This window comes from Myxocyprinus asiaticus, chromosome 2 (genome assembly GCF_019703515.2).
Source record: "Myxocyprinus asiaticus isolate MX2 ecotype Aquarium Trade chromosome 2, UBuf_Myxa_2, whole genome shotgun sequence".
Classification (NCBI taxonomy): Eukaryota; Metazoa; Chordata; class Actinopteri; order Cypriniformes; family Catostomidae; genus Myxocyprinus; species Myxocyprinus asiaticus.
The window spans coordinates 21,981,351-22,005,811 of NC_059345.1; the positions used below are offsets into that span (position 1 = coordinate 21,981,351).

The 24,461-nt window shown below is 37.1% G+C and overlaps 1 protein-coding gene and 1 non-coding gene across 3 annotated transcripts; one reads left to right on the top strand and one right to left on the bottom strand.

The window, feature by feature from the left end:
* On the top strand, positions 1-13,722 carry LOC127455405 (transmembrane protein 88-like). 2 transcript variants are annotated; one of them, XM_051723283.1, is made up of 3 exons: positions 1-338; positions 3,002-3,388; positions 12,592-13,722. In XM_051723283.1, the coding sequence occupies exons 2-3, from the start codon at positions 3,014-3,016 to the stop codon at positions 12,871-12,873; spliced, it is 657 nt and encodes a 218-aa protein (XP_051579243.1). In that variant the 5' UTR covers positions 1-338; positions 3,002-3,013; the 3' UTR covers positions 12,874-13,722. The 2 variants fall into 2 exon arrangements, with proteins under 2 accessions (XP_051579243.1, XP_051579246.1); XM_051723286.1 differs by having other exon boundaries at positions 3,007-3,388.
* A 10,548-nt stretch (positions 13,723-24,270) lies between these two features.
* On the bottom strand, positions 24,271-24,461 carry LOC127416845 (U2 spliceosomal RNA). The gene has a single exon (XR_007893195.1). It is a non-coding gene; the product is annotated as a U2 spliceosomal RNA (small nuclear RNA).

The following is a 24,461-nucleotide window of genomic DNA, read 5'->3' on the forward strand; positions in this document are numbered from 1 at the left end:
TCAAGGAAAGAGAACAGACTAATGCAGTCTTGGAAAGTATAGCAAATCGGACTTACAATCGATCCATGCTTCACAGAATTAAAGAAATGTGTTAATTAAAGAAAAGTCTTAGCCTAGCACTACATGGAAAACTATTTTTAGAATTTTAGGATTCTAGAGTTTTTTTGCACATCAAGGAACCTTGAATTCCAGGGATATATTCTTCAAAATATTGGACAAAACCAACGACTAGAACAACAAGAGGCATTTGTTGTGCTAGATTAGGGCAAAAAATAAAATAAAACATAAAATAAAAAATAGAAGAAGAGGAAAGGAGTACCGGACTCTAAGCCATCTTGGTGAGTTATGGGCAGAGAACAAGATAAGGTGCACATACTACTGACCTATTAGGCTGCAGCAGGGAAATGTGTGGAATTCACACTGACAGACTTTAAAGTTTGATTGCTTGATTCTGGCATTAACTTGTCTAAATATCTGATGTGCAATAATTGTGTGTGCATTTTTTGTTTTTGTCTCTACTGTATTTTATGTATATATAATAGTGTCTCAAAAGACACTAGTATAGATACTAAGTTATGATGCATATCCATATCTAATGAAACACTATTTGTCGGACTGAAGTGATATATTATTGTATCATCTAAAATGTGCAAAAAAAAATGTTTTTGTGAATTAAGTGCCTAAAACACACACACACACACACACACACACACACACACACACATATTAGGCACTTAAGATGATTCACAAAAACATTTGCCTTAAGATGGTTATTTTATATCTTCTGCTTTTGTGTGTCAATAAGAAATATACATTTTAGACTCCCAAACATTCCTTTTGCAAATAGAATAAAATAGAAGAACGTGGAGCCCTGTAACAGATGCCATGACCCCCACTGAACATCGAGCCAGTCTGGGATTTTGTATGACGATAAATAAAAACTATTAATGCCATTAATACACACCTGTCTCTATTGTTCGCATACTTCTGTTGTTTTCACCCCCCTCCATCAGTTTAGGTCCCATCCTGTGCAGGGGTAAGCTCTGCTCCCCTGCCATCATCGCCTCCGGCAGGAACTGATGGTTCAAGAAAGTATTTGAGCGCTGAACCATAGGATGGGGCTTACGCTAAATTTGATACGTTTCTCTTAGGGGTGTAAATCAGACGTTTTGTCACGATACGATCTTGAATCGATTCTTGTGGCCTGCGATCCGATATTTGCCAATACTTCAAAGTCTGCCGCGATACAATTTGATTCAGGGGCCTGCGATCGCTATTCCGATATTATGTGCCTATTTTACACAGTCAATTTATTTTTTATTTATTTTTTTTGCACTCAAATGCAACCAAAATATTATTTTATTTTATTCAGCTCTCTGTATACACATTGAGATATCCACAACAAAATAAGGTACTTCAGATGTTGAAAAAAAATTATACAGTTAAATAAAATAAAAAATAAAGTCATACACAAGTGTTCATCACTCGTTTGATGACAGCAAATTTTTCAGTTTAGTCCAATTCAAAATACTTACATACCCATGACTTGTTTCCAACTATCCGTACTATCTGTGGTTTTCTTGGCTACAACTTCCACAGTTGTAATGAAAAATTCTGTTACAGTTAACTGGGATAAATGTTAGTAAGTTTGTTTATGTGTTGATGTGTAAAGTCTTATCACTGATTCTGGAACTGAGCAGGTGTTTCTCTTTCCCTCGTTTGTGCTGTTCAGAATGTCGGCATAGTCAAGATGTTTCACATGGTTGAACTGCTCCATGGTACATTTAAATAGCAAATACTCATGTAAAATGCAAATGGTTCACATGCGCAACGATATCGATGGAAGCCTGAATTGATCGCGCATGTGAGCCTCTCTGCTTTTGTCACGAGAGCTCACATTTTAAGGAGTGCCCGGTTGATGAGCTCGCACGAATCCTGTCAATGGAGCTCGCATTTCGCGGGAAGCCCTGTTGACGCGTGCGCACGCCGCACGGATAGCAGAGCACAATTTGGCTTCCAAGACCACGCGCACATCCGTGTCCCACATGAAAAGCATAAAGTCAAATGAATGTAATAAGGTTGCTTCATCGCTTGACGGAAATGCGTAAGGACGTGGCTGACATGAGAGTATTAAAATAAAGGTGCATCTTAAATAAAAAAAATTCTATATCCATATTTACGCATTGTATCAATAACATTGGACCCTTGGTCATTGGATCCAGATCGATGCATCGTTACACCCCTAGTTTCTCTACATTCGTAATAATTCCATCTTCAGTTCAATCATCCAGAGCTTCTTCTGATAGAACTATATACATCCATCCATACATATGGTCCTTTAAATTTGTTTCATTTATCCAAAATATAATTCTTTTGAATTTGAATTTGGGGTAAATTATGACCAAGACATGTTCTTTTCTTGATTCACCACAGGATAAAAGATTGCAGTAAAACAAATGACATCATGGTAACACACACACCTCAGGGGATTTTAAGGCCTCTCACTCATCACTTCATCTTATCACATGTGTTGTTCCAAACTCACTCAAATACCAATTGGTTTCTGCCACACAGGGCCAATTAGCTTTCAGATAACAATCAGTCTGATAAAAGACCTAATTAAAAGATCATACAAATCTAGTTTCCTGGTGATAAGTGATTTACCCTTGCTCTGAACTTTCTTCTTCTCTGTTAGTAAACAGTGCAGAACGTTCAAAAGAGACACACACAGCTTTCAAAATTCAGAGCACACTCACTGTCAAAATGGATAATATTTTCAATTAAAAAAAAGTAAACAATTGTAAGTTTAACTCAGAGCCTCTTCAATAACAATGTTTTAACGGCTTTCATCATTTTTCTGTGCTCTGATACACAATTGTGCTGTTCTAGTATTCCACTGAATGGCAAAACCCATTAGTTCATGTTTCCGCATTTTTCAATTAATTTAACATATTACAATCATACATTTAGTAAATTCTCTAATTCTCTTCTTCATCTTCAGATCAGGAGGAGGATGAATGGCACACTTGAGAAGGGGGCTCATCACCAGGTCCTTGATCTCTCTGAGGAGCTCCCAACCAACAGCCACCATCACGAACACCAGCACACAAACCTCCAGCACACACACTCCTTGGCCTCCACTGTGCTGGTTGGGACACCAGTAAGTGGGGTGGTTGTGCCTCCACCTTACTTCTCAGCAGACGCTGGGGGAGGTGAAGCTCCGCTGGAGCTTCGAGGTTCTCTGGACTGTTGGGCTTGTTCGGTGCTCGTGACGGCGCAGAACCTGGTGATTGCAGCCATCAACGCCTGTCTGGCTGGATTGGTTTTCGGGCTGATCCTCATGCCTGCTATTGTCATGGTGGTGTTTGGCTTTCTCTGCCATTCAACGGTAAGATCTAATAGATGGAAAATACATTTTCTGAATAGATCAGGAGCAGTGCACTTAAAGAAATTTCTTTGTATCAAAACATATTCTTAAAGGAGTCATCTATCATCAGAAATTGATCTTTCCTTGATCTTTTGAACTAAGAGTTCAAAGTACTTTTTAATAAACTAATGTTCAACACTTGAAACATCCTCCCAAATCCATAAAGATGACCTAGAAGTTAAGCTGAAAAAAAAAAAAAAATTCTCCTTTTGCAACTTTCTGACAACAGAAACCAGAAAATATTAAAACATGACCACCCAACATGTACATCTATTTGGTGTTCAGCAACCTGCCAGTCACAGTGAAGCAATGGAGGATAGGAAGTAGGATACACTGGCGGCCAAAAGTTTGGAATAATGTACAGATTTTGCTGTTTCGGAAGGAAATTGGTACTTTTTCACCAAAGTGGCATTCAACTGATCACAAAGTATAGTCAGGAAATTACTGATGTAAAAAACTGCACCATCTCTATTTGAAAAAGTCATTTTTGATCAAATCTAGACAGGCCCCATTTCCAGCAGCCATCACTCGAAATCCTTATCCTTGAGTAATCATGCTAAATAGAGCCCGACCGATATGGGATTTTTTTTTAGACCGATACCGATTTTAGAGGGGAGAATTCACCGATTACCGATATGGTGCCCGATATAGTTAATTTTTGAGCTGGAATGAAAACAGACCTTTTCTATGTGGATTGTGCACCAATTTTGCACCGATATGACTATGCAAAGGTACTCAGAAGGCTGCTGTCTTAAACAAATATTTTTATCAAAGAATATTTTACATTATTATTATACATTGTCAACAAATTCTAGAAATGAACACAGAGAAAATAAAGAATAAATAAAAATACAATAAATAGCTTAATAAACATCAGTACTTTATGTTCAGTATCAGTCAGTTGCTGACCATTAAAATAAAGAATAAATTAAAATACAATAAATAGCTCAATAAAAATCAGTACTGTATGTTCAGTATCAGTCAGATGCTGACCATTTAAATAAAGAATAAATAAAAATAAAATAAATAGCTAAATAAACATCAGTACTGTATGTTCAGTATCAGTCAAATGCTGACCATTTAAATAAAGAATAAAAATACAACATCAAATCAAATCAAATCAAATCACTTTTATTGTCACACAGCCATATACACAAGTGCAATGGTGTGTGAAATTCTTGGGTGCAGTTCCGATCAACATAGCAGTCATGACAGTGATGAGACAATTTACAATAACATCAAATTAACACAACACAATTTAAAGTCTAATATACACATAATTACACACAACACAATATACATATAATAACATACACTGTACAGTATACAATACACACAATATAGATACATATTATTCAATAAAAAAAAGTATATATAGTATATATAGAATGTACAGTAGGTTGTATTGTACTGTATTGACATTCAGGCTGTCGGTTGATAGTAAGTTGTTAAGAGAGAATATAATATAATAATAATATAATTTATGACAGTCCGGTGTGAGATATAAGAGTAAGAGTAATAAAGTGCAGTGCTGATGTATTTTGATCGTGGGAGATCAAGAGTTCAAAAGTCTGATTGCTTGGGGGAAGAAGCTATCATGGAGTCGGCTGGTGCGGGTCCTGATGCTGCGATATCGCCTGCCTGATGGTAGCAGTGAGAAAAGCCCATGGCTCGGGTGGCTGGAGTCTCTGATGATCCTCCGAGCTTTTTTCACACACTGCCTGGTACATATGTCCTGGAGGGAGGGAAGCTCACCTCCGATGATGTGTCTGGCAGTTCGCACCACCCTTTGCAGTGCTTTGCGGTTGTGGGCTGTGCTATTGCCATACCAGGCGGAGATGCAGCCAGTCAGGATGCTCTCTACATTGCTGGTGTAGAACCATGTGAGGATGTGGCGGTTCATTCCAAACTTCCTCAGCCGTCTCAGGAAGAAGAGGCGCTGATGAGCCTTCTTCACAACGACTTCAGTGTGGATGGACCATGTGAGTTCCTCAGTGATGACTAAATAAATAACTAAATAAACATCAGTACAGTTTAGTATCAGTCAAATGCTGACTATTTAAATAAAGAATAAATACAATAAATAGCTAAATAAACATCAGTACTGTTTAGTATAAGATAACCGCTGACCATTTAAATAAAAAATAAATAAAAATAAAATAAATAGCTAAATAAACGTCAGTAGTATTGTTAAGTATCAGTAAAATGCTGACTATTTTAATACTGCTTGTCAATTAGTGGCAGGTTGTAAAACAAGAAGCATTTACACCTGCCGAGACAAGAGATAAACAGCAACAGCGGTGTTACACTGTATTCTGCTATACAAGTTCAGGGGAAACTTTCAACGTTGGAAAACCAGACTTTTAAATATTAAATTTTATAAATGCAACGACTGGAATTGTTTGGTTGAAGGGGGTACCAAACTGTGAATCCTGAACAAAACAGTTTGGTGAATACTTGTGTACACATTAGCTTCCACTCAGCTGACAAGCAATGAAAGTAGCTACGTGGTTAGCTATAAGCTTGTTGCCACGGAAAGTAAAAGATGGACGTTTATTTACTTTCCAGCATTGCGTCTCATCAACTAACAACATAGCGTGAAATCAACACTCAACAGACACAATCTACCACTGCACCGTTGTCTGCTGAGCTGCAAAAAGATGCTCTGATGTTTACCTTTCAATCTGCTACATTACTTACTGCACTGAAAATGAGGGGCCTGGGTAGCTCAGTGGTAAAGATGCTGGCTACCACCCCTGGAGATCGCTAGTTCACTAATTCGAATCCCAGGGTGTGCTGAGTGACTCCAGCCAGGTCTCCTAAGCAACCAAATTGGCCTGGTTGCTAGGGAGGGTAGAGTCACATGGGGTAACCTCCTTGGTTAATAATGTGTTTCGTTCTCGGTGGTGCATGTGGTTTGAGTTGAGCATGGTTATGTGTGGAGGCTTTCACATGCTCAACAAGCCACGTGATAGGATGCGCAGGCTGATGATCTCAGATTCATTCTCTGCCCAGACTGAGGTGAATCACTATGCAACCATGAGGACTTAAAGCACATTTGGAAAAATCCAAAAAAAAAAAAAGCTGACTGATATATTGGTCAGGCACTGCTAATAAATGCTAAATTGCTAATTTGGTAGTAGAAAATCACTTGCCATTATATCAAACACTGCTATTTGGTTAACTTTGTGTTTGTTTTTGAGTTGCCACAGTATGCAATAGACTGGCATGTATATTAGGTCAAAAATGGCAAAAAAGAAACAGCTTTCTCTAGAAACTCGTCAGTCAATCATTGTTTTGAGGAATGAAGGCTATACAATGCTTGAAATGCCAAAAAACGGAAGATTTCATACAAAGGTGTACATTACATTCTTCAAAGACAAAGGACAACTGGCTCTAACAAGGACAGAAAGAGATGTGGAAGGCCAGATGTACAACTAAACAAGAGGATACGTACATCAGTCTCTAGTTTGAAAAACAGATGCCTCACATGTCCTCAGCTGACAGCTTCATTGAATTCTACCCGCTCAACACCAGTTTCATGTACAACAGTAAAGACAAGACTCAGGGGTGCAGGTCTTATTGGAAGAATTGCAAAGAAAAAGCCACTTTTGAAACAGAAAATCTAAAAGGAAAGGTTAGAGTGGGCAAAGAAACAGACATAGGACAACAGATAATTGGAAAAGAGTGTTATGGATCTTAACCCCATTGAGCTTTTGTGGGATCAGCTACACAGTAAGGTGCGTGAGAAGTGCCCAACAAGACAGCCACATCTATGGCAAGTGCTACAGGAAACGTGGGGTGAAATGTCACCTGAGTATCTGAACAAACTGACAGCTAGAATGCCAAGGATCTGCAAAGCTGTCATTGCTGCATGTGGAGGATTTTTTGGCATGAACTTTTTGAAGTAGTTTAAGAAGTTCTGAAAAAAAATGTCTTCAAATTCTAATAGTAATTTTTCACGTTATTAATGTCCTGAATATACATTGTGATCAGTTGAATGCCATTTTGGTGAATAAAAGTAACAATTTCTTTCCATAAGAGCAAAATCTGTACATTATTCTAAACTTTTGGCCGCCAGTGTAGGTACTGTTATATTTAAACAGCAAAAATATATGGGAAATATCTGGGAAAACACCATTCACAATCTGGGAAAAGACTCCGAATAAAACCTAATCATGATTCAGAGATATTGTCCTAGGGATTTATGGGAGTTTGACCTCTGCCTCTCTTAGATTCACTTGGTAATCTCTTAATCTTGGAATTTGTCATCTGTTTGAGTGCATTTGGGACGATGACGTCAGGAGTCTTTCAAGACAGGAGTGGATTACTGGAGTTTGAACAACGTTTTCTCACAGATTTGTATAGTGACTGCCCTTGGCATTTTTGCACTCAATCCCACAGTTGAGCATATTTACTACTATTCCACTTTTCTACTAGTTGCATCAGTTCATTGTAATGAAAAGACTATCTTAAAGGGATAGTTCACCCAAAAATTTAAATTGTCTTCATTTACTCAAAGTTCGTGACTTCACTTTCATTGTATGGAAGAAAAAAAAGAGCAATGTCAACATTCTTCATCATTTCTCACGGTCTTATATGGAAGAAATAAATTCAAACATGTTTTGAACGATATGAGGTATAGGTATGACAACAGTAGTTTCATATTTGGGTGAAAAGGACGTTCAAACTGCAGTCTCTCTGAAACACAACTATAGAATGAACAATTAAGTTTGTACGAATTTTTCATTCTCATCCACTATTATTTTTGTCTTTGGTTAGAATAATGCTTAAGCTATTGTCACGTAGTGCCCATGGATCAGTAAGGGTCAGTGTATGTAAATAAAGACTATAGATTCTTCCACCTCTCCAATTACAAATCCTTTAAAGTGCAAGATCAATGGCCAGTTTGACCAGTTAGTCCCCACGTGACACCAGAAGTAGGGGAGCAGTAAAATCCAAAGAGAAATAAAGATCTGTAGGAGGTAAGGAATAGCAGACCACCAAGGGATTCAATGGAGTAACTGGTTCATCACTTCTTATTACCAGTCAACTCTGCAGAATGACACATAATCAGATAAACGTAAACAAAGCATTAACTAAAATTGCTGAAAAAACAAACAAAAATATGCTCATTTGTTTAATGACCAAAGCCACAACTTGGTTGTGTGTGGAAAAATAAGTCACTAGACAACAAATACTTAAATTCTCCTTAGCATAACACCAACCACAATCCCTTGGTCTGGTTAGAAGTATCTGTTCTCTGAAATGACTTCTCAGTCCAGTTCTAGTTTGATCTCTACACATGAAGACATCTGGAATCCCTCACACACTTGGAGACATACTGAAAAAGAGCTTGGGCTAATATTCAGCTATTCAACCAGAGATATTTCACAAACATTATTGCATCGTACAAGGGAAGGGTTTCTTTAATCAGATTTTCTTGAAAATTGTTTACATTCTAATTATATGTTAGTTAAAACAGACCTGGTTTATTTCATAATTACAGAGGTGACTTATGCACCATAACTTGAATTACACATGACTTCACACATGGATATCTAATATTGGCATTATATTCATGCTGAATAGCACTGAATATCCCCCTGCTGAGCCTGGTTTCTCCCAAGTTGTTTTTTCTTCTCCATTAACATATTACAGAGTTTTGGGTTACTTCCTTGGGTTATCTTGCATATTGGTGGCCAGAAGACAGATCATTTTAAGGCATGATTTTCAGTGATGTTTTCAAAGAAACTGCTCAAACTGCTTTAGACATTTAAGACATTACATACATTGTTATAATTTTCTGTAAAGCTGCTTTGAAACAATGTGTATTGTTAAAAGGGCAATACAAATAAAAATGACGACTTGAGTCATGACCCACTTAAGTTTATCGAGCTGAAGAGCCACAACATGACCCATTATACCCAACAAAGACAATGCTGTTAAAGTTGCTTAGATTAAGAAACAAACAACTCCACAAGCACAAAATTAAAACAAGTTATTTTCCTTAAGAGTTCAAAAAAGTTTCTAAGATAAGGACAACCCTAAAATGCTAAACAACCAGAGCACAGTAATTCTGCAATTAACCCTAACAAAACAAGCAAACTTTATCGTTAACATTAGATCTCAGATTGTCTTGTGGCTTAATTAGGTAATTTCATTTTATTGTTATCAACTCATCTGCAGAAGCAGTGCAATTACCCAAAACTTCCGATCTACAGGTGCATCTCAATAAATTAGAATGTCGTGGAAAAGTTCATTTATTTCAGTAATTCAACTCAAATTGTGAAACTCGTGTAATAAATAAATTCAATGCACACAGACTGAAGTAGTTTAAGTCTTTGGTTCTTTTAATTGTGATGATTTTGGCTCACATTTAACAAAAACCCACCAATTCACTATCTCAGAAAATTAGAATACATCATAAGACCAATAAAAAAAAACATTTTTAGTGAATTGTTGGCCTTCTGGAAAGTATGTTCATTTACTGTATATGTACTCAATACTTGGTAGGGGCTCCTTTTTGCTTTAATTACTGCCTACGTCGGCGTGGCATGGAGGTGATAAGTTTGTGGCACTGCTGAGGTGGTATGGAAGCCCAGGTTTCTTTGACAGTGGCCTTCAGCTCATCTGCATTTTTTGGTCTCTTGTTTCTCATTTTCCTCTTGACAATACCTCATAGATTCTCTATGGGGTTCAGGTCTGGTGAGTTTGCTGGCCAGTCAAGCACACCAACACCATGGTCATTTAACCAACTTTTGGTGCTTTTGGCAGTGTGGGCAGGTGCCAAATCCTGCTGGAAAATGTAATCAGCATCTTTAAAAAGCTGGTCAGCAGAAGGAAGCATGAAGTGCTCCAAAATTTCTTGGTAAATGGGTGCAGTGACTTTGCTTTTCAAAAAACACAATGGACCAACACCAGCAGATGACATTGCACCCCAAATCATCACAGACTGTGGAAACTTAACACTTGACTTCAAGCAACTTGGGCTATGAGCTTCTCCACCCTTCCTCCAGACTCTAGGACCTTGGTTTCCAAATGAAATACAAAACTTGCTCTCATCTGAAAAGAGGAATTTGGACCACTGGGCAACAGTCCAGTTCTTCTTCTCCTTAACCCAGGTAAGACGCCTCTGACATTGTCTGTGGTTCAGGAGTGGCTTAACAAGAGGAATACGACAACTGTAGCCAAATTCCTTGACACGTCTGTGTGTGGTGGCTCTTGATGCCTTGACCCCAGCCTCAGTCCATTCCTTGTGAAGTTCACCCAAATTCTTGAATCAATTTTGCTTGACAATCCTCATAAGGCTGCGGTTCTCTCGGTTGGTTGTGCATCTTTTTCTTCCACACTTTTTCCTTCCACTCAACTTTCTGTTAACATGCTTGGATACAGCACTCTGTGAACAGCCAGTTTCTTTGGCAATGAATGTTTGTGGCTTACCCTCCTTGTGAAGGGTGTCAATGATTGTCTTCTGGACAACTGTCAGATCAGCAGTCTTCCCCATGACTGTGTAGCCTAGTGAACCAAACTGAGAGACCATTTTGAAGGCTCAGGAAACCTTTGCAGGTGTTTTGAGTTGATTAGCTGATTGGCATGTCACCATATTCTAATTTTTTGAGATAGTGAATTGGTGGGTTTTTGTTAAATGTGAGCCAAAATCATCACAATTAAAAGAACCAAAGACTTAAACTACTTCAGTCTGTGTGCATTGAATTTATTTAATACACGAGTTTCACAATTTGAGTTGAATTACTGAAATAAATGAACTTTTCCACGACATTCTAATTTATTGAGATGCACCTGTATAGTTGGTCAAGCTATTTATTATCTCTGTTCACAACCAAGTAATTTTGTGTTTAACTACTACTTTAAATCAGGGGGAAAGTCTAAAATTGTTATTTTTTCAATCAATTATTTTTTTATTGACTTTACAGGCATACTTAATATTTTTTGGTGCAATACTTAAAAGCATCTCCTCAATCACAGAAGCCTGTCAGGGTGAAAAAGTGCAGCTCTAAGCACAGATGGGCTTTATCAGTTTTTTTTTTTTTTACCCCCCTCCTCTGTTTACTCAGTCGGCTCAGTTCACCTTACATCACACATGGGATATATGGAGTGTTTTTCCCCTAATCAGTTTCCTCTTGAAATCCATTACTCTCTTTTGTGCAGTGCCATTGTTCTACTAAATAATTTACACAATTTTTAAGATAAGAGACCAAATGAAAATTAGTTTAAGTAACTGAGCATATTCTATTTGTTTGCTGATACAGGCTGATGCAGAATTAAGAAATACTGTATATACTGTAACATATGAACAATTCTAATTCACTTATATTTATATTCAGAATCAGAATCAGCTTTATTGCCAAGTATGCTTACACATACAAGGAATCTGTCTTGGTGACAGGAGCTTCCAGTGTACAACAATACAAAAACAATACAAAAACAGCAGCAAGACAAAACCACTTACTAATTTTCAATTTTAGACCTCAATTACCTGGGAAGTAACGCAAAGGATCGAAAATGAGCACATGCGATGTTGGCACACATTCTGGTCAGGCGTATCTGTCAGTGTACACTGCAGAGACGCATTCCTTCAGGAAGATGTAATTTCTCTTGCACCCTACGTGCATTCCAACACTCATCTTTAACACACCCCACAGGTCCTTCACACAACACTAATGAAAAGATCTAACACACCCTTTGAGGTGTAACGTAAAACAGAATGTGAATTATGTGAATGCAAAGAGCTATAGAACACCAACAAAATCATAATATGATGATCAAAAGATCACATTTAAATTGCATTAAAAAAGTATGTGTGCACTTACTGGATGTTAAAATACTTTCTCTTATCCCAGCCTATATGCAGAGATAACTTTGGGCAGAAAATTTATGGAATGGATTTAAACATAGTAAAATGCGTTAAACAGAGCTGAGAATACTATACCCTGATTAGTAAATGAGAGCATATTTAAATTAAACAAAACACTTAAAACATAAAGGTTGGATGATGAATGGGCAGAATATTGTGAACGACGGGTGTTCTAATTCTGTGAAAATCTGAGGAACTTTCTGCTGAGGTCTGCGCAAACAGATACTGTGAGGGCAAAATAGACATTTTGACTACTCTCATAAATTCTCCATCTCTCTCCATTCAGGTACGCCCAACTGGTACAACACCATACTGTTCGGATCTGCTAACTGATGGTGGCTGTGTGGCCCTGCTGGTTGTGGGTTTCTTATTAGTGACTCCACTCCTGGTTCTGGCCTTGGCTGCGTATTGCCGGCTTGCTCGTCACCTTCAGCTGGGCCTCTGTTTTATTCCCTACAGCCGTGCCGTCTACAAGAACCTTCCGGCTACCCAGCATCGTGGACTAGGAGGAGGTTGCTGCGGACAGCGAGCTGGGAATGAAGGAGGGAAGGGGAAGGTGTGGGTGTAGAAGGATAGCATAAGTCCACATTACATTAATGCAGATATGGAAAGATGTGAAAGAATACATTTACCATTATAGAACTAAAACTTCACACCTAAAAATATTTCAATATAAATTCTGACAGAAAGAGAAATGTGGGGAACTCTTTGTGGCTGATTTCCATAATGTTTTATAGCCAGTTATACCATGTGCCTCAATTTATGATGCCTGCATTTAATGACTTAATTTAAGTACTCTACATGAAAAAAAAAAACTCCAACATTTTATGTTTTATGTTAATATTTTATGTATAACAAACAGTTCACCTCATCAGATAAATACCACGCACATTTTTCTTTAGACTTTCTAAAAGTATTTTGTTATATATTTTTCAAACATGTAAAATACATTAAGTAAGAAACATAAAATATTGAAATTTTACATCTTTGAATAAAATGCTTGGCTCTTCCTCTCAATATACACACTGGGACATAAAGATTGAATTGCTTACATTGTGTAAGTAGATAAAAAGATACAACATATTGTATTGTTAAAGTCTGTATCTACATTCAGGACAGACACAACCAAGCTCAGGCATGAACTCAGGCATTTAAAGAAAATATACATTTGGCAGATTCATTTTCAAAATGAATTGCAAAAAGTATACTTCTCAGCAAAGATAAAAAAAATAAATAAATAATACAAATTCAAAAAAGTAAGCTTGAGACGTGGACAACTATGAAAATGAGACGTATAGCGCCCACTAGAGTACAAAAATGAAAAGTAAAGCATTTAAAGCTCAAATCATATTAACATGGTGAGCAAACAAACGATGACACTATGACTTAATTATGATAACAAAATGAGTGATAATTAATAATAAAAACATCTTTCTGAGTTGGATGAACATGTTCGCCTTCCATTTATTTTTCACCACTTTATCAGGGGAGAGCATGAACGCAGTCCCCCACTACCAGAAATTATGCTGTCGAGATTCCCACATTTGGGGAGTTCGCTACGGTCGTGCAAAGTCTACAATGACTGTAGACAATTAGGCCTCCAGATTGGCTGAGACTCTACAGCAGGGCTCTTCAACTACTTTTTGGGGGGCCAGATTATCCAGATGAAAACTTGGAAGGGGCCAAAAGATGTTCCGTATTCATCTTAGCTAGCACTTTCATCACAGGTAACATGTTACTTAAAAACAACTTTAATACTGTGCATTTATTCATATTAAAATAGTCACAGGGTATACTGTATATTGAATTATAATTGTTTAAGGTCTGCCCATAAATTCCATCAAAAGATCTGGCTGAAGAACAAACATGACTTATACTCTTAACTAACAAATAATTTTTGATCAACTTTAATTTGAAACAATAAAAAAAAAAAAACAATAATTTTAAAAAGTTAGGCCTATTGTTTACAAATGAAAACTGAGGAACATTTAGATCTGCTAAAGCCCTATTACAAGATCAACCCCCATATGAAAACAATGGTCATATAAATGGATGTTTTATAAGAGAATTCATGGACAATTTTGTGACAGGTAGGTGTCACTTTACGGCTCCCCCCGTTCATCAAAGTGGTATACTTACTGTTGTAACATGCTAGTTTACCATTACGCTCTCTCCTATGATAGACCGCGGATGTTGTCATTTAATTAAATATAAGAATCTCTGGTTAAACTCACCGCAAATTGCTGAGGCTCGTGCATATAAAGGCTGAGTTCTATGCAGAGAGCACTGTGGTATTTCAGATGGCGAGGCAACTTTATCAAAAACCAGTTGGAGGGCCAGACAAAGATAATTGGCGGGACGCATTTGGCCTGCGGGCCACCAGTAGACACTGACTGTAGACTACCAACCATTTCGTAGAATTCAACTGTAGATGACTAATTACAGGCCAGATAAGCCACAAGCTCTAATTTTGACAGTTCACTGACACTTCGATATCGAGCGCAAACATATCTAAATAATAAGAGCATCATGTGTTTTACGATCTGCAGCTACGAGCGACAAGAATGCGTGGAATATTTTATCAGCATAAATATACATATATGTGCCTTTTATCTTAATAGTTTTATAACAGACAAGCACGTGAAGCAAATAATACTTTACATAATAATAATAACTATAATAATAATCATCTAAAAACAAAATGATACTCTTAACAAGGGAAGCTATAGCAAACATCATCTTTACTGTGATCTTTGGACAAGCACATGCGATTTGTTAATGAAAAAATGAGTAACAAAATCACGGTGTCTTCACTTAAATTTAATAAAAAATGGCTTTATAAGGCTACAGTAGATTTATTACAGCATGTATGCTTTCATAACTAAAAGAATAAAGCGTGTTTTCAGCTAAACTGGGCGTGTGTTTTTAACAATAATGGAAACAGTTTGGAAATAGCCAATAAATATGAAGCACCCGCTCTCAGGTTACTACAGAGATTCAACGATACAACCTCAGTCGATTCTATCCTATTTTTGACCAGTTAATGAGAGGAGAGCGCGAACACAGTCCCCAACTGCAGTCGAAATTCCCACATATGGGGAGTTCGCTACGGTCGTGCAAAGTCTACAGTGACTGTAGATAATTAGGTCTCCTGATTGGCTGAGAGTCTACAGTCACTGAAGACTCTGATTGTAGACTTCCAATCACATCGTAGAATTCGACTGTAGACTACCAATCATATCGAAGAATTCGGCTGTGGTCTACCAATCATACAGGGCTCCAGACTGCGACTAAAATGGTCACAAATGCTACAAAAAATTATTTATTGCGACTATAATTTAAAACTTGGTCACCATTGGCGACAGTCGGGTTGTGTGCGTTCATATGCGGTTTCATCAGATATCATCTTGTGAGTTATTGAATACATCTATAGAGCACGCACTAGTGTGTTTCGTGCCGCTTTTCACCCGTTCTGTTGTGGTGATGAGCTCGCTGCACCGCACGCAACAACAACATACCCAGCGCGAGAGAGTCGTGACCAAATGATTCTTTTGAACTGGATCTTTTTCATGAATCACCAGAAAATAACTGAGGGTTTGAACTCAGGAGCTTAGGTTAGCAGTTTGAATCAGATTCACTTTCTCAGCGAATCAGCCATCAGTGAGTTCACAACTGGGAGTGCAGACATTTCAAAATAAGAGTCCCATGTGTATTTCGGGCTTGTTTACAATTAAAAGTCCCATATTGTGTACCACTTTTTTTTCTGCTGGTAATTATTGATTGGGATTGGAGTAGCACAATAAACTGCATCTGGGATTTCATTCAATTTGCACTTTTGTAGTCTCTGTGTCTGGGCCATCTGGTAACAGTAAAAGACAAAGGCAATATAGTAAAACAATTTATATACTGTATATATATACACACACACACACACACACACACACACATATATATATATACAAACACTCATTGATGCTCAAGAAGACAACAAACTGGGGGCCTGGGTAGCTCAGCGAGTAAAGACACTGACTACCACCCTTGGAGTCACGAGTTCAAATCCAGGGCGTGCTGAGTGACTCCAGCCAGTTCTCCTAAGCAACCAAATTGGCCCAGTTGATAGGGAGGGTAGAATCACATGAGGTAACCTCCTTGTGGTTGCCATAATGTGGTTCTATCGCTCAGTGGGGCACGTGGTGAGTTGTGCGTGGATGCCGTGGAGAATGGTATGAAGCCTCCACACGCGCTACGTCTCCGCGGTAATGCGCTCAACAATCTACGGGATAAGATGCGTGGACTGACGGTCTCAGACGTGGAGGCAACCGAGATTCATCCTCTGCCACCCGGATTGAGGCCAGTCACTAAGCCACCACAAGGACTTAGAGCGCATTGGGAATTGGGCATTCCAAATTGGGAAGAAAAGGAAAAACGAACTACTATATGCATACTATACTTTATGTAATTATCTGTAATTTAGATTGTGAAGAGCAGTATTAAATAAAAACATATTTTATATTTGTATAAATTATGAAAGGGGTGTGAACAGTTATGAGACGAAAGGGAATGCAAACGTATCTTCTCAACTATATACTGTATACTGTTTATTAAACCTCAGATTAATGGGTTATCAACTGTCTTCTGCTTTCTATCTAAATTGAGCAATTCTGTGATTTGGCGACTAACAGTATTTTTGTCTTTAAAAATACTATTAAAATTTCGCAACGTTTTGCTTTACTGGCCATATATACAGTGAGATGCATGTTAAATCCTGAACACACAAACTAAAACTGGCAGTTATAACAGAATGCACTGGGTAGTGCTGTTGAGTATGGACACAAGTTGATCACATTTGATAAGTAAACTGTTCTGTCAGTACATTCAGATGGACACCAAAAAAGCGGGTTATTGTGAGAATGTGGCCTACTGCAAGAAAGCTGGGTTCCTGTTTAAATGTACTGTATAAGCGGTGTACACTTTACTCCTGTATACGTGCAGCTCGTCAGATAGCAGCATCCCTGTAGCAACCTAATCCCTGCAACACTTCTGTAAGCAACAAACATGGCATCCGAGAAAGACTTTGCTAGCTGAGGTAAGGGACATTCCATCATTTAAACTGGTGTTTACAAATGAGTGTAGTTTACTGAGCATGTGGATATGCTTGTTTTTCTCAACAAAAACATGAGATACAATATAAACATAACATTCGTCCTGTACGTTAACTGCGTCAGTCTACTTCATTAGCGGTTACAAATCACAGGTCAGATCACAAAAGGGCTTCTGATTGAACCACCCGACTGTAGACTACCAACTGTAGACTACCAATCACAGTGATGCTGCAAGCTCTATTTGAGACAGTTCATTGACCCCTTGACATCGAACGCAAACTTCAGAGTTTTAATATTTTTAAAAGTTAAATTGGAGAATAATTTAATCTTCAGCTATCGACAAGTGAGTGGATAGCATATACGAGTGAGAATAAGGTAAGTTATCACTCAAAAAATCTGCTTACCTTAACTATAACACGATGGGTGAATGACATGAGAAGATGGTCAGAGCTGTCGTACAGACATATTTTTAATGGCTTTGTGTTGTCTCTTGGAGTTTCGTGAGCACAGACATATATCAGTACATCCAGAGCTAAAGGTAGGATCTTGTGTGTTTATGAATGAAGTACTCTTGTTTTAAAATCTCCCCACTCTGCTTCCAGTTCTTATGACATCCCCTGAACACTTTAAAATACTCATGATAGCTTTTGACAACCCTATATCCTGTAAATCCACTTCACTAGCTAATTACACTTAGATATCAACACCAAAGATATCTATACATAACTGCTAGAACGGAAGTTCCAAGACAAAATTTTCAAGAGGCTGTGCTCTAGCTTCTCTGGCGCATAAGGTGAATACAGCAGGGCTGATAAACATTTTAATTTACGGTGTTGCATGGATGTTATAACTTGCATCATTGGTGGAATTTCTTGTAATTACGCACAAGCATGACATTAAAGGAATAGTTCACCCAAAAATGAAAATTTGCTGATAATTTACTCACCCTCAGGCCATCCAAGATGTATCTGAGTTTCTTTCTTCATCAAAACAGAATTTAAGACTTCCTGACTCCTCCACGTGACACGTGACTTTACCAACGAGCTTACGTCATCCCTCTCATGAGCGCACATCACAGAGATGTACGGAAGCGAACATTTGTAGTTAAAAAGTATATAAGTATTGTTTTGTTTCTAAAAATAATCGATCGTTTGCATTCAGAAGAACTTTATTTGTCGACTGGAGTCGTGTGGATTATTTTGATGCACCCTAAATATGCATTTTGGACTGTCAAAAAATGGAGGACATTCACTTGCATTGTTTAAAGGAAGAGGCCTGAAATGAAATCCTAAAAGTCTTAAATTCTGTTTTGATGAAGAAAGAAACTCAGATACATCTTGGGTGAGTAAATTATCATGACAACCCATGACAACCCATCCCTCTGTGAAGTTTGTGCAAGTCTATCATGGCAATAATGACAACATGGACCTGTATAAGGATAAATATTAGAGGTAATACATTTTCTACTATTTCCAGAATTATTGTTTTTACTAAGCAAGTTTGTAATTTAAAGTACAAACTGTTTCTTTGCATTAATTTTAAATTTTAGATGATTTGCTAAAGCTATCCAGCCCAGAGCAGTGAGCTGTTCTCTTTATCTGTCAGTATTGTTGCATGACTCTCTACTACTAATTGATGTAACCTCCGGTTAATAAAATGAATAAATTCCATGTTGTCCCTTTTATATCACCCCAACAGTAATTAACCTTTTCATGAGTAGGGTCTAAATTCCTCTGCAGTGCCCCCTGGAGTGAGTTATTTTTGCACATGACACTGCATAGCCAGTAGAGGGGGCAGAGTGTAGACGAGTATTTTTATATTTATTTTTGATTTCTTGTCATAAAAAAAATACTGTATATAATATAGTAAACATGTGAACAAATGGGTTATGTCTGCTGTACTTTTATTTTGTTTTAATAGCTGTAATAAAATAAAGGAACAAATAATATCAGCAGTCTGGTTTGCCTAGGCACTATTTGACATCTCAGACATTGTGTGTGTGTTAGGGTTGCTCTAATACCAAAATTTTGGCTTTGGTACGATACCAGCCCTGGTACCTTAATCAACAAATAATAAGCCTCAGATTTCTGATGAAATTACACAGAATATGACTCGAATAAAAGACCTGCATCAAGTCTTACAGATACAAATTATGCTTTCTGTTTAAATTTTTCAGGATTCCATGTTAAATGTTTTAATTAAATGTTATGATCAAATGGTGTTTAATCAAATTGATACGTACAGTTTTAATCAAATAAAAATAATATATACACTGGTGGCCAAAAGTTTGGAATAATGTACAGATTTTGCTGTTTTGGATGGCAGTTAGTACTTCAATTCACCAAAATGGCATTCAACTGATCACAGAGTATAGTCAGGACATTACTGATGTAAAAAACAGCACCATCACTATATGAAAAGTCATTTTTGATCAAATCTAGACAGGCCCCATTTCCAGCAGCCATCACTCCAACACCTTATCCTTGAGTAATCATGATAAATTGCTAATTTGGTACAAGAAAATCACTTGCCATTATATCAAACACAGTTGAAAGCTATTTGGTTCATTAAATGAAGCTTAACATTGTCTTTGTGTTTGTTTTTGAGTTGCCCCAGTATGCAATAGACTGGCATGTCTTAAGGTCAATATTAGGTCAAAAATGGCAAAAAAGAAACAGCTTTCTCTAAAAACTTGTCAGTAAATCATTGATTTGAGGAATGAAGGCTATACAATGCTTGAAAAAAACTGAAGATTTCATACAAAGGTGTACACTACAGTCTTCAAAGACAAAAAACAACTGTCTCTAACAAGAACAGAAAGAGATGTACAAATGATGGAAACACCTTGTTGATGAGAGGGGTCAACAGAGAATGGCCAGACTGGTTTGAACTGACAAAGTCTACAGTAACTCAGATAACCGCTCCGTATAATTGTGGTGATAAGAATATCATCTCAGAATGCTATTCTGTGATGCGGGTTGGTGCTGTTTTGGTGGCACAAGGGGGACCTACACAATATTAGGCAGGTGGTTTTAATGTTGTGGCTGATCGGTGTATACTATAAACACACAGCATGAAAATTAAGCACCAGCAGTGTGTGTTGAGTTTGTGTGAGTGTGTGTGCAAGCGTGCGCCCCCATGTGTCTGTGTGTGTGTGTGTGAGACAGAGCAGAGTGGCACCTCTTGTTCATTCTGTAGCGTGCAGCGCATGTGACTATATTATTTAATTTAATTAAATCCTTCTGCTGTTTATTGATCACACTTGGCCATATCCAGAGTTTTTTTTTATTTTATTTTTAAATTGTAACTGATTTCATCTCAAATTTGTCACATCTCATACAGGGCTTCAGACAAAAAAAAAAAAAAAATGACTTAGGAGCTATTGGTTCCTAAACTGAAACATTAAGGAGCCAAATGGCTGTTTTAGTCACCAAATCACAGAATTGCTCAGTTTAGACTGCTGTTCAGAAACAAGACAGTAAGGCGAAGAAAAGGCAGACAGCTGATAACCCATTAATATGAGCTTTAATATACAGTATATATGGATGAGAAGATAAGTTCGCATTCCCCTTTTGTCTCATCAATGTTCACACCCATTTCATAATTTATAAAAATATAAGAAATAAGATATTTTTTTATTTAGTACCGCCCTTCAGAATCTACATTTCAGATATTTACATATAGTATGCATATGGTAGTGTGTTGTCTTCTTGATCATCAATGAATGTTTGCACCTTGTGTAATAGTTGTGTACAAGTCCCTCAATTGTCCTAAGTGTCAAAAGCTGGATATCATATATTTATATATAATTTAAATAGTTTTAAAATATTGCCTTAGTCTTTCTTTACTGTTACCGGATGGCCCAGACACAGAGACTACAAGAGTGTAAACTGAATGAAATCCCAGATGCAGTTTATTTTGCTACTCCACTCCCAATCAATAATTACCAGAAGAAGAACAAAGTGGTACATAATTCAGGACTTTTAATGATAAAGAAACCCAAAATACACATGGTACTCTTATTTTGAAAAGTCTGCACTCCCAGTTGTGAACTCACTGGCGGCTGATTCGCTGAGAAATTGAATCTGATTCAGGCTGTGTCTCGTTTGGAGGGATGCGTCCTCCAGAGGTCGCATTTGTCAGCCGCATACGTCATCGAGGCTGTCTCGTTTCAGAAAAAGCGAGTAGGACACTTCGAATGCGACCTTCTGCATGAGGATGCATGAGGTGTATCCTCCATGGGCACTCACAACCCACAATTCTTTGCTTCAACGAAAATGTCTAAAAAAAAAAAAAATAACGCCAATTTGCCCGTAAATATGATGTTCAAATGCAAGTAATGTTAATTCCCAAGTTGAAGTACCTCAGTAGATGGGTGCAGAGTATATAATATGTATAATTATATTAATATATAATTAAAATAAAGTATTTGACTAAATGTACACCTGTAAAATCTATTTTCTTTTCTCTTTACATCATTATAACTCTCCTAAAATGTACCTCATACAACCTAACTGTCGCCAGTGGTGACTAGATTTTGAATTATTGTCGCAATAAATTATTTTTGGTCGCATTTGCGACCATTTTAGTCGCAGTCTGGAGCCCTGTCATATCATTTTGCTAATGACAGCATACTGTAATAAGGTAATGAAATTAGCAACAAGATGATATCGTACAATTAAAATGTTTTTGGTATCGCGATACTTCGTTAGTACCAGTAAACCATACAACCCTAGCGTGTGTGACAAGCGCTAATATAAACTGACTTGGCTGTGTGCATCATATAATCACACTCGATCAGCATGTTTTCACTGTGAGTACACGAGTTATAAACTGTTATCGTGGTGCTTTGGTGATAGTTTGGCTGTATGTTTCAGAAAACAAACGTATTATATGCCTGAAAAGACTATTTGAGTTGCTGTTTGTGTGAATGAAAACCGCATCTGCACATAATCGGCAGATGTTTCTGCGTGCATGGGAAGATCGCGTTTAGATATGATGGCTGTGCATATACAAGTTGTGAACTGTTATCATGGTACTTTGGTGACAATTTGGCTGTTTGTTACATAAAATAAACATTATGTGCTTGAAAAGACTCTTTGAGAAGCTGTTGGTTTGACGAATGTCAACTGCTACTAATGTAAACAAATGGCAGCATGCATCGGAGGAAGATTGTGGTTGATGTATTGACTGTGTATAAGAGCTGTAAACTTTTTATTGTGGTACTTTGGGTGATGAGTTGGATGCATGTATATAAAATACATTTATTCTGTGGTGTAAAAGACTGTATGAGTAACTGTTTGAGCGAATATAAATCACTGGGCTCACAGTGTTTCCTGCTCTGTTGATCCAATTTTCCCAACCGCTGAATCTCCAGCATCACAACTAAAGAAATTATATTTTACCCAAGTTTTGATTTCGCAGTTAGAATGAGGCCGTGAAAAAAACGCCAAAACAGCACGCCTTTCTATTGCGTTGTGTTTGCTGTGCTCAAAACCAATTAATGAAACTTATGAGCTGGTACTTTCAATGAAAATCTCCAAATGACTCGACAATTTACGAGTTATTGGTTTGAATCAGTCTGACGAATCCTTCACTGAATGAACTCAATGAAACACAGCAGCTGAATTATGTCTCATTCACTTAGTAAACCACTAGTCTTTGCTCTCTGTCATGCCAAAATGAAACTAGAACTGTTTTGTGTACAAAGTTCATTAAAAACTTAATTAAATCATTATACTTGTTATTCTAATGATAAAATTAAGATAAGATAGACAATTCTTGTAATAAATGGTTTTATAATTTTAATACATGATTATATATATATATATATATATATACACACACAGCACAGTATATACAACACATGTATAAACAGTTCGGCCCTCATACAGTGACGCTTGGTCAAATCTGGCCCTCGACCTAAAATAGGGATGGGCGGATCGATACTAAAGTATCGATAATTCCGATACTGATGTAGTATTAAGAATATCGATCCTCACATAAAAATATCAATGCTGAATTTATTTTTTTTAACAAGTGATCTTATTATTTAGATTACATGAATATTAATGCATCTCATAAGCTTTGAAATGGAAAAAATATAATTATATGAGCGAATTGTTGCACAGCACCATTTTTACAGGTTTATTTAAATTCAAAGTTGTTAAAACATTGATAATGATCTTTAATCCTCTTTAATAAATGATACCGTTATAAAAACTTTTACTGTAGTAATATTGTATTAACCATGACTGTAGTTACCATGTTTTTCTTCTTCTTCTTGGCAGTAACCAAAGTTTTGATACAATTAACCATGGTTTTGCTACAGCATTACTGTAGTATCCATATGATAACTTGGTTTTAATAATAGTAACCATATAATAATATCTATAGTTAATTTTTAGGTTTTATATGTAGCTTATACTAACTGATTTTTAAAGGGTAAACAAAGCAGCCTAATAATTTTCTGTTTAAGCCCATAAATATATTTAAAAATAAAATTAAGTAACAATAAAGTTACTCATTTATCCAAAGAATTCATAAAAATTCAGTTTATGTGAGGTATCAGTTTTGGTATCGCCGATATTGGCCTAAAAGTACTTGGTATCAGATCGAAAAGAAAATAAGTGGCATCGCCCATCCCTAACCTAAAATGAGTTTGCCACCCCTGAACTAAATGAATAAGACCCTTTCCAACAACCGTCATGCCAACTACAGAAATACACTGTTCAAGAACTCTTTAAAACCACAGTCAAATCACACACACACAACCAAACCTAACAAAAACATAGAAAACATGTAAATGTCTTATCTGTTACCACAGACACTTCCATACACTGAATCTGATTTTTTACCTCATTAGGGGGTGCACCGTTCCCAGAAGTACTGCAATACTGGGTCGATGCGTGGAGTGGATGGAGCAAGCCCCTATTCCATCTCCCGAATCCAAAAATCAATTTAATATATGGTCCCCGGATAGGGGACGTATCAGATATTAAACTGATAAGAACAGATACTACACTTGATCTTAGCCAAAAGGCCGAGAAGCGAT